At 26.0% G+C, this 12888-nt stretch overlaps 1 protein-coding gene across 11 annotated transcripts in view; it reads left to right on the top strand.

Moving 5' to 3' along the window:
- The window catches only part of LOC114128687 (G-protein coupled receptor dmsr-1-like), a 97094-nt gene extending 84206 nt beyond the window's left edge, over window positions 1-12888 (top strand). For 7 of the 11 annotated variants that reach the window (XM_050200651.1, XM_050200652.1, XM_050200653.1 and 4 more), the window contains one exon: window positions 9552-12888. In XM_050200651.1, coding sequence (XP_050056608.1) covers window positions 9552-10404 — 853 coding nt within the window. In that variant the 3' untranslated portion in view covers window positions 10405-12888. The remainder of the gene's footprint in view (window positions 1-9551) is intronic. The other 4 variants (XR_007604012.1, XR_007604011.1, XM_050200656.1 and 1 more) reach the window with 4 other exon arrangements.

Here is a 12888-nt window from a genome sequence, read left to right as displayed (position 1 = left end):
TGACTCATAGTCAAAATTCTAATTTAATTAAAATAATTTGTAATTGAATGTAATATTCGTATATTGTACAGATTACTGTCGGGTTTTAATTATACCTATAGAATGAAATAAAAAGTATAACAAATTTAATTTATGAATTTCACGTAGGCATTTATGTATTTATTAGTTACATGAATTTGAAATAAAAATTCGTATTTATAATTTATTTAATTGAATAATCAAAAATATAATTTTAATAAATTCTATGAAAAATGAGTGTCTTCTATCATTATTTCGAGAATTATTTTTATTGAGCGTCTATTCTATATGAATACCGAATACGATTTTTCTTTTTTTTTACGTAGGCAAAAAAGTCAGAGTTAACTTGGATTTATGTTTGTAGAATTCTTCTACTATTTTTCAACGGGGTTTAGTTTTCCACTGGCAATTTCATTAATTTTTTCGAATTCATCTAGGATTTCAATGGACAATGGCAATTTTTTAAGGGTTTGTATTTAAGCTCGAACATATACGTGAAAATCGTGATACGGCCGAAGGTGACAAGATTAAGTGTTGTATCGGTGTAGGCTATAATTAACTATACGAGTAGGTAGAGTCATTGATTGTTTCACTTTATCATTGAAGTCGGTTTGAAGTCCGATAGAATAATGCTTTTTTCTCAATGAAATAAAATAATAAACCTATATAAAAATAACAGCAATGTTGTACCACCCAATTTGATTTATATTTTTACACATAAAAGATCTGAAGTAAAAATCAATTATTGTTATTTGAATTAACATTTTTTAGTTTTTAATATTTATAATAAGTAAGTGTTTAAATTATTTTATAAATCATTGTTCTCTATTGATTGCATCTAATCGATCTATTTATCTATATATAAATATAAGAGTATTTAAGTGCAAGCTAGAAGTAATTATTTTATTATCCTCTACTGAGTTTTGAAACATTTTAGGATTTTAACAATTAGGTCAGAAGTATCCGATAACACCCGTCAAATCAAAAAATTTAACCTAATATGTTGTTTATGCTAACGCCCTGTGTGCTTTAAAATATATATATATGCTTTTATATTATATGAGTATTTTGTTACACCTCAATTTTATAAAAAGTATTAGGTACATCGTACATATTTCGAAAACTCTATAAATAACAATGGGTTTATTAACATATAATCTAATGAATTAATAAACAATAAATCGTCAGCTTTAGTAAAAATCCTTTACTTACTTCATAATGTATATTATGTAACTACTTACATTACTTCTTTAGTAGGTATACACATTACATTTGAGAATGATTGTCGTAATATATAAATCATCTTAATGATATCGAAAAATTACACACTTATAATAGTATAATATGTGTGTCAATTTGTACAAACGATAATAATTCACAGTACATATTGGTATATTGTATATTTGTATAATATATAAGTACCAACCAAACATTCGGTTAGATACCTATTTCTATAAGTGTACATATATGCGAGTTTATAACACATAACCCTGGCAAAGAAAAGAAAACACCATTTAATTCAAGTCGCGTGCATAAAATGTGAAAGCTTTTAGATTTCTTGCGAATATGTGACAGCCGTTACATCTTTAAAACATATAGAAAATACGAAAATGAAAAGGCGACGTTTTATTTCATCTAAAAAAAAAAAAATAAAATAAATTAGGTTATAAAAAACTGTATATTTTGTAGAAGTGGAATAACCTACTCCCGATTTAATGTACTTTTTTTAATATATTCAAAAATAATTTATAGGATATATTTCTTGAATAGTGGCATGTATAAGATATAATTACGTGAGGTAACATATTTTAACTTTTGTGCGTCTTGTATAATTGCTGTTGAACTTTTCATAACATTTGGGAACCCTTTTTAAAAACAATAAATGTATAAAGCACGCACACTTGTACGTTTTACATATTACATTTATGAGTTAACGGTAGCATGAAGAAATAAAATTGATTTTGAAATTGTCTACGTAATTTTCTACAAGCGTTCAAAAATTACATATGTAGATACTAATTGTAACTTTTTCTTATATATGTTTAAATGTTTTCTGAAAAACATTAATGATTATTAATAACTAAATTAACTAAATAAACTAATTTTATGATTACATAATATTTAAACATAATTAAAAAACAATGTAACACAATTAAAGTATAACTCACAATATTATGGAATTTGTAAAATAACATCTATAAATGTATGCTAATTCGTCTATCCCAGATTATTATTATTATTTATCATATTATTTAATAGCAATGCAGGTTTTCAAGTATATAACGATTACATTAAAATATGTAATACTATGATTAAAAATGATTAATGAATATACATTATTCATTAATAAAAATAAATACCTATTACCTATAGTAAATATTGATTCCAACGTTTATACTTGATAAAATTATAATACATATTGATTTAAATATTTTTCTATATGAATTACAAATATTTTGTTGTTTTCTATTTTCTTTGTTTTGTGTGAGTAAACTAAACTCGACTATTAATCGTATCATAAATATTTTTTAATAATACTTTAATGTTAAATTAAAATTGTATGTTAAAAATTATTTGTACATAAAAGTATTCAAGTATATTATTCTACTCTTAAATCTCAATCATGTCTTAATTAAACAATATAAAAGTCCTATTTAATTATACATTTTTAAAAATAAAAATGATAATAATAATAATTTTATATTATTATTTTTATTGTTATTATCGATGATAACTTATTAATTATATAATTATAAAATATAAATTGAGAAATTAATAATTAATTAATTTTAATCTCTTTTTCATTTAAACTGATTATTGTATAATGTACAGATATAGTAAGATACTATATTTGTTTTAGTATGTTAAAATTACAAGCACAAAAAAACCATTATGGATGTGTCATATTGTGTTACGTCTAAATTTTCAAAGAATAGTTATAAAAACATAATACAAATATATATTTTACTTTAGTTACAACGTTTTGTATTAATTAATTATAATAATTATTGTAATAATAATAATGAAGTAAAAATGAAAAATAAGCATCAAACTCCATTTTTTTGTTATAGTCTTTCATTTTTAGTAAGAAAAATATCAGTTTAAAATTGTAGGTAACAAATTATATAAAATATATTTTTATCTATACTAGCATTATATTTAAATTTTAAGCAAAATACTTTGGTGTAAAATAATAGTGTTGTATCTCAATATTAAAAATCTAAATCTATATAATAATTTATTTCATTTAAAAAATGAATTATATAGCTAAGTTAAAAGTTAAAACCATCGTTATTAGAGTTCCGTATAAATTTTTCAATGAACTTCATGATTTCTTTACGCTTAAATAAACGAATCAAAAAATTATCTCTTCAAAGTAGGTAGCAAAAAGACTTAATTTCCAATTCATAGATGTAGTCACCTGAATGCTATGGAGCAATTCTTCTACACAAAAAATGAAAAAAGTATTTGTAGTCTTGTAGAATAAATATTAAAAGATAAAAAATAACAGTACTGTAAGATTACCAATACATAACGAACTCCCCTTATATGTTTCTTCGAATAATTTCTTATAATTAACGCAGAAAAATTTTCGTGACTCAATCATTATGAAAATATTTTTACTAAGTTTTTTCTATATTACAATTTAAATAACTTGTTTTGTACTTAATTTTTAAGTAATTAAATAATTTAATAAAATTATTCTATTACAAAGTAATAATCATCTTAAAAATGTTATATCAGTTAAAAATTCATTGTAATGCTGTATCAAGATAAAAAATAATAAAAATTGTCTATTTATCTATTCATTTTAATAAAATTGTTATTTGAGATACATAAATTATTTCGATAATTAACAAAAAAAAAAGAAAAAAATGACAATATTTCAGTAAAGTTAAATAAGCCTAATTAAATGAATGTATTATCCAATTTTAAAAAATCGATTTTGTTTTATTTATGTAGGTACCTCGATAATGAATAACTGAAAATACTTGACATTTTTACCAAATGTTTCTTATATTATTTTTTTATATGCAAAAAAAAATCAAAATATTTTAACCATTTTTGAGCTATTAATAGATATAAGAAACTTTCATTTTTATAAACATTGGTTAAAAATTATATGCTAGATAGAAACGCTTGATCATTAAATATAATTTTATTAATTAATTTTAATTTGTCGATTAGAAAATATCAATCTCACAATATCTGTTTATAAGCGTTGAAACTTAAAATTTTGATAAAATTAATAAACCGTTTTGAGGTTGAAAATTCATAATATTTTTTGTTTTATACATTATACCTATGATTTAAAAATTGAATTCAAGATTCTTTAATAGAATCTTATTTGTATTCTTTATTTTTTTTTAGCTTTGAAAAATTCTACCAGAAAGCTTAATTAATTTTTTATAAGCATTTTAAGTTCAATTATTTACGACATTCCTTATTCACCCGTAAAATAATTATTTCTCCTCAAACAATTTTGATATTTAATTGTATTTTCAAAAAAAAAAATAAAATAAAAAAAACAACAATAATTGATACTTGTAATTTTTACGACATTTTTATGTTATTATTTTCATTATACGATAAAAAGTTTAACTCTTTTCGAGTTGTTACTTACTGAAAGTATAATAATTAAAAACAAATAATAAAATAAATGCATTATTTTTGAAAAATATTATTTTATCAACCCACTATAATAATAAAAGTAAAATAACTGACATTAATAGCTTTATCACATAAAATACCACTTGGTGTTATAGGCTGATAGATTTTTTCCGTTCAGATTCGCTTTTTGTATACAGTAATGAATCATTGAATTCAAATTGAGCACACCTATAAAGTGACCCACTCAACACTTAGTACAGAGCAGAACAGTACTCATTTACATACCTTTTTAATTTTTTTGTGAATAAGGTATTAATTTTTTTAACCTGTTGCCTATACTTTCTTCATTTTATTTTTATTTCTTTTACGTTTATTTATTATGTGTATTTTACATTAGTTATTTTATAGTGAATTATTCTATCTTTGTAATCACCGATGGGTAATTGGTTGCTATTTAAATTCTGTTTAAAATTTATCTTTTTTTTTCATTATTATTTAAATTAGTTTGATTATCTTCTATCTTAATAAATAGTTTAAATGCTACTACTATATTTATTAGCTGACATAAATAAAATTTTAATGAGTCAGTTGTTTCCTTATCTAGTATTTTTTGGTTATTTTTGTATAATACTGAATGTATTATTCCTAAAATTTAATTTTGTCAATGTTTTTGATAGCCTACTGAATACGTATACGAATCTATAGCATTTAAAATTTAAATAGTAACCGATTGTTGAAAAATATATTTATTAAATTTATTCAGTTTATTCTAAATTATCAAATTTAATTTTTTTTTTTTTTTTTTAATAATTTCTTTAAATGTCCTATTGATTTTTTGTGTTTGGACAATTAATTATAAGAATTTAATTTGTCTTGCAATGTTTAATGAACTTGTTACAATATGTTAATACGTATGTAGCTTAGATACGAGTAGATTAATTTAAAAGATTACAATCTAATGTATTAATAACTGTTACAGCGTAGTAATCAATCAATTCATTTTTTCATACAATAGGCTCGTAAACACACTATTTTAAATTTTTTTCAAAGGAAACTTCTAGAAATCGGTACTTAACTTAATTTCGGATTTTCTAAGTCCTTTTCTCGAAAATATTGTAAAAAAAAGATTTACAACCATAGTTTTCAAATAAAAAAAAAAAAATACTTTTCAAAAATAAAAACTTTTACTACAAATTGTAGAATAATATATAATACACAATATATAACTCTATATGCATTATTATAAATGGAAAATAATGTTTAAATGAGGAAAACCCATATGATCAGAATTGTAGGTGAAATCTATAACTGCTTTTAGAATACGTATAATTGTTGAGGTATAGTAAGTTAGTAAGTTTGTCTAGTAAATTTTATGAGTTTGTATTATTAATTTCTTATTATTTGTGTAGAAACTTTACATACTATATTATTTTTTCAGCTGTTTATGAACTAACATACGTAATTTTATTCCATGTAAGAACTTATATATCTATAAAAAAATTTCACATTGTAGTAATGAACCAATAATATAATATTATATATGATTTTTTTTTACATATCTCGTGAAGGAGCGCCTAAGTATCATCCCATCCCTAACCTATTTTCACGAATTGTGTTCTACTAGTTATTAAATTAAACAGGTAGTTAAGGATTTTCTAGAAGTTTTTCTTAGTGTATTTATGATTGACTACTGGACACTGGTTTCTAATATTATACTGCATAATATTATTAACTATACAATAAATAAGAAGGATTTCGTTCTCAATTTCCAGTTTATCATCAACACTATCATTAAAAACTTAACTTCTAAACAATTTTATTGTTTTTTTGTTAATATATTTATATTACATACCTAGTTAAGTATATGTTGTATATATTTATAATTATAATTTTTTGACTGACATTTCTGACTATACATTTATATTATTTATAAATTTTATTTTATTTATTTGATATTATATATATTGATTTTTGATTAGATTTAACTATACAAGGTATATTTACTTTTATTTCACATTCGACAAACACACTTGATTGCGTATATCAGCGTTTCTCAGCCTTTTTTCATTCATGTACCTCTTGACCTCTTACCATTACGTATCCCCAAATGTCGAATCGTCATATATTTTCACATACTATAAATAAAAAATATGAAATAAGTTTAATAATAAAAACCCCTCACTTAAGTATTGATCCATGGTCAAATATTGTGAAAATGTTATAAAATTAAAAAAATATAATTATATGAATATGAAACCATTAAATATATATTTTTGTAACGAAATACGCTATGACTATACTACCCGATCAGATAAAAACTAGAGTACACTGTGACGTCACTTACAATGTCATAATATTCTTGTTATACTATTATATATATATATAAAAAAAAAAAACAATTTTTGTGTTTTTGTGCCAACAATAATTATTAAATTATTAAATGTATCACAAATAATAAATGATTTTAATCCAATTTAATTTTTTCGATCATTACACTTAGTTTTTGCGTATCGTCAATTGAAAAACGCTGGACTATATAATAATAATTATATTATTTATTTATCACCTATATTATGTTATTGACTTCTATTTAAATTTAACTTGTATTTACTTTTTTGTTACAATCATTAAACATTTAACAAACAAATTTATTATTTATTTAATTATTAGTTGTTTAACATCCCCTGATTAAAAGAAAAATTAATTTAGTTATGTATTTTAGCAAACATTAGTAATAGTACCGTGCTACTTATTTTCTCTAGGCATGGAAAAATATTGAATTATAGATAAAAATTATGATTAAAAAAAATTATGTAAACAATGTTGATAGGGGCAACTATAGAAAAAACTTAACTAAGAAAAAAACATTGTATCCAGATTTTGAGGTCCTACTTTTTGATTACTATGGTAACATAATTATATTATTCATCGGTTTCTAAGGCAACCTAAATATACTTTAACGTAAAATCATAAAGTTTCAACAATAGTTATTGTCCAATGATCGAAATTTAATCACAAAAACCATTTTAATTGTAAAATCAAACTCTACAATGTTGTCTTATTACACTCACAATTTGGTATTGGTGTTTCTACTTCATACATTTATTTGAATAACACTATACTTGGAAAACGGAAATTTTGTATTTTAGTTTTCAAGTCTATAATAACCACAAACGTACAAACATTATTTTTTGATGTACATTTAAATAAAAGAATAATTAACAGTTATTTTGTTTTTATAATATAAATTGGTTGGGTTATTTTTTCTATAATACTTTTCAGAAGGCACAACAATTTTTTCCTTAGCATAATATATAGGAGAAACAACACTTCCATTTATTAATTCAACATTAAAAAGTTATATTCAGACCAAAAACCAGGCTAAGGCTCGGGCTACACAATATATTTTTTCCTCAGACAGGAGTGCAGCTATTTTGCATGTGGCAGAATTGATTACGTTAAATATTATTCGATATAATTTTTTATTATATAGGTAAAAAACATAAAAACATAATAGGATAATTTTTTTTTTTAATATTTCTTACCTTATATTAATTTTAAGTTTTTGCTCAACACCAATAAGATACCTCATGTTGGTATGTTGTTTTGTTAAAAAACAAGGACGCATAGTTTCCAATAACTCATCAAAATAATTTATTATCTTATTGGCATTCAGTATAATATTCAAAAAAAATTCTTAGAATATTTTCAAATTAAACTATAAAAGTTTCCGAACAAATCCTCCTCATCTCTTTGTTGGTCGAGTAGATATATCCAATATTTCTTTGTTGTTTTAGGAGTATATGAAGTAAAACCGTCTAGTTCACCGACTGTTTCCGCTGCACAAATAATACTTAACACATCGCAGTTACTCATTATGAAAAAAAAATCGACTCTACTAGTCACAAACAGAACTTTAACTGTGCGTCTGTGCTGTCAGGCAATGATTAGATATAAATGTATAATATTAGTATTTGAATTTTTGTTATTATTATTTCGAGAAAAATATTTTCATATAAATAAATGTCGCATCCGGTAATTCCGCTTTGTGTAGTCGAACATGGCTGTTGCGGAATTCTGCGTTCATATTTTTAGTGCAGAAAAAATTCATCATGTGGCCCAAACCTAAAACATACCTATGTTAATACATGAATTGCGTCCCAGACTAAAAGTCAAATGCACTCGTATAAAAACTAGGGTTGAACAAAAATGTTCAAAAAATAAACTTAATTTAAACTTTTAAAACACTCATTTATCTTACCACTTGAAATTTAATCATTGGCATAATAATTATTATGATATTTTTATGATAAACTATTATATTATATTATTTATGATTTAATTAAATTATAAGAAACTGAACTTAAAACGTAATATATATATAAAGCTGCATTGCCTAAAATAAATGTGTTCTACTAATAGCAAATTTTTTTTTTGGTTTTTTCTAATGATATAGTCTAAAATACGTAAACCAATAACTATTGTGATAACAGCAACAATTTAGAATTTAGATTAATACAGCTTATAACTTTATACAGTATTTCATAGGTGATTATAATTATTTCATATGTATGTATTTAGGCATATAATTATATATTGAAAAAACTTATATATAAGTTATAACCATGCTGAAGATTAAAATTATTGTCAGACCTAACCTTGTAAGTCGAAAGAAAAATGAATGTTTTAAATTAGCGTTTAAATCAAGTTTATTTCTCCAAAATCTTTATTAGCACTCGTTTTTTAACCGAATGTAGTCCAATCATTAACTTTCTTTTTTTTTAACCCAAAAGCTATTTGACTATTTTACTTGGGTAAAAGTTGGAATATGACCATTTCGAATATAACTCTTTTACGAGACGCAACTCGTATGTTACATCCGATTTTGTTGTTGACTGATGTCTTTGTTCGAAATTCCGCAGGTACGTGGCAGTGGTACATCCACAGCTCAACCGGATATGGTGCCGGATGGAGACCACTCTGTCGGCTATTGCGTTGGGCTATCTGGTGTGTCCGATCATCTGCATACCCAGCTACCTGTCGTTTAACTTGTTCTCTCGGGTAGAGACATTGGATGCGAACGGTAACCGTCCGACGGCGGTGCTACAGTCAGCGCTACGGCGGGCCAATAACGGCACCGACGTTCATAACGCCCACGTAATTGGCGGAGGCGGCGGTGGAAGCGGCGCAGTCGGTGGCGGAAGTAGCGCTGGAGCCGGAAATGGCGGTAGCGGGCCGCTACGCAACGTCACGCTGTACTACGTCAACGTCAGCGACCTGGCCACGTCCACGTACCTGGCTGACATAAATTTTTGGGTGTACAGCGTCGTCATCAAGATCTTACCGTGCGTAGCGCTCACGGTGCTCAGTCTGCGGTTGATATGCGCCCTGCTGGAGGCCAAACGCCGCAGGGCCAAGCTAACGGGCAGCGGCCGCAAGTCAGCCGACAAAGAGCGACAGACGGATAGGACCACCCGGATGCTGTTGGCCGTGCTCATGTTGTTCCTGATCACCGAGTTCCCGCAGGGCATACTCGGCCTGCTCACGTTGTTGCTCGGCAAGCGGTTCTTCCAGGACTGCTACCAGAACATGGGCGAAGTAATGGACATGCTGGCGCTGGTCAATTCGGCCATCAACTTCATACTGTACTGCGTGATGAGCCGTCAGTTCCGCAACACGTTCAGCCTGCTCTTCCTGCCGTCCTGGATCTCCAAGGTTGAGTCGCAGGCTCTGTCGCACGGTAACCCGACCACCACGCAAGTCACGCAAGTCTAAGGCGACGACTCTTTCGCGGTCGTCGTCCTCTCCCTCCATAAAATTGACCCGTCGTCGTCGTCATCGTCATCGTCGTAGCATTTATGTACGCCACCCACCATCCATAACCCACCACCACCCCCGCGCCGAAGACGACGACGAGGACGACGGTGATGACTATATGATAATATTATAATGTGTACAGGCGGGGTGATTCACCGAGCATGCCATCTCCCCACTCTTCCTACATTTTTACTTAAATATGCATTTATTCAAATATTAATTTTTGGACTCTTTGGAGTAATAAATAACATATTTTTAGTTACGTAAATCGTTATACTATTTGTTCGATGCAATTTTTTTTTTTTGATAAAAACTACCCATACTGTTGACTATTTAGCAGATGATTATTTTTTTATTATTATGGATATCTTGGTTAATCTAAATACGTATAAAAATTCTTACCAGTATTGTCCGAGCTATTAACCATTATGTACCAACGACTATAATCAATGATAAAGCATTTAACTAATTATAGGGCTTTAATGTTATAACATTAATTCTAGTACCGAGTTATTACTAATAAATTCACAATTTATATTTTTTAAAAATTAGCTAAGTATATTAAATATTATATCTAATATATAGTTTTTTATAACTACTTTTAAAAATTATTACCATTTATACAAAAATTTAAATGGATCAGAAAATAATTGAAAACAATTGGATTTAGATAAAATAAAATAATTTGTCCACTTGTCATTTGAACAACAGAAGTTTATATCTGCACAAGATACTCTCCAAATGGTATATAAAATCTAATTGAAATATATGGCATTTAAGTGTACCTATATGAAAATTACAAAATTTAGATTTTGAATAATTTCATTATTTAAAAGGGGGAGGGGTATGATGAGTATGCTCGGTTGATCACCTATATTTAAACATTTTCGGGTAACATATAAGCCTCTTTACGACTCTGAATTATAATACCTATATGTTAACATAAATTATAAAGCGACCATACAGGGTTATTGTTTTTAATCTACACGCTGTTTTTAGAACAGAACTATTTCACTGTTCATGTTTCGAGCCTTTTCACTATTCTGTTGGCCGCAATACTTAAGCTCGTATTCGTACCGTACTTTGTTCAAATACCTCTATACTCGTTCATATATTATTATCCACTACCGAACGTTTAAATAATTATAAACGGACGCAATAATTATAGCCTTTATACATACATATATTTATATATATATAGTTCTATTCCATAGAATACAACTGATTTCTGACATCATTACTTTAAATTATCGAAAAAATCGTTATAATAATGTTTACATTCATTCGAATACCCAGTATGACATTTCAGTTTAGATATTCGGTATAAAATATGTATTTATATAGAAAATATTATATATTGTTCAACTGAATATTTCGATAATTTCATATTATGTATAACATTATTTACATATTGTGGTATTCAAAATTAGTAAAATAGTCGAATTAAAAAACAAAAGCACATTTATTTCTGTTTTAATTTTAGCCGTTAATGCAGCAGTGTAGACCGGACAAAAGAGTGCTGACCTGAAGATGTTTTTGATTCCTGAGTTTCCGCGAGGTATTATACGTACAATAACTCTATTGCAATTCCAAATGAAATAGATTATTATAACAAAAATTTTTGAAAGTAAAGTGAATTTTTAAACATATTCTTTGGTTGTCAACAAGTTTAAAATAATATTATTTTTATTTGTTCAACTCGAAAGTCGAAGACAACCAAACCATTATACTGTAAAAATGACGCACACAAGATTGCATTGCTATAATGGCTTATGTTATTATTAGTAACGTCTATGGAAATGCCATTCAACTTGTATTTATTTACAAAAGTTGAATCAACAGAATTCACTTCGTAGTAAGAATCATCATAAAACTTTACTATACCATTCGCATAGTTTAAAATATTATATTTAATTTAATAACCTAATAAAAAAAAAAAATGTAGATTTTTATTAATTTATGAACTCAAATTCTATTAAAGTATTTAATTATGTGTTTACTGTTTAAAACTACAGTAATTTACCCAATGTTATAATGTATTAAACTATACAACTAATATAAGTAAATTGTACTTATGTATAAATATGTTAATCGTTAAGATGAAAACATTGTAATATGAAAATAAATACAATTAGAAAATTCTATACATTTTTAGTTGAAGTATAAGATAAGTGCATAAATGATAATTTAGTATTAATAAAAAGACTATTAAATGTAACATGTTTATTTGTTCACGTTTGATAAGTGTTTTGTAATTAAAATATTATATAGCTCGAATTTCTATTGAATAATAAAACATCGTGATGTATTTAATTATAGCTTATGGAAAAAAATTCGATCATATACATTTCTATGTTAACGCAAATTCTAGTTAGCTATTCGTTTTTCTAATTTTTGTTTGTATGCATAACAATTAATAATATAATTTACTTGATTTAATGT

This window comes from Aphis gossypii, chromosome 2 (genome assembly GCF_020184175.1).
Source record: "Aphis gossypii isolate Hap1 chromosome 2, ASM2018417v2, whole genome shotgun sequence".
Classification (NCBI taxonomy): domain Eukaryota; kingdom Metazoa; phylum Arthropoda; class Insecta; order Hemiptera; family Aphididae; genus Aphis; species Aphis gossypii.
This window is presented reverse-complemented; position numbering and strand designations above follow the sequence as displayed.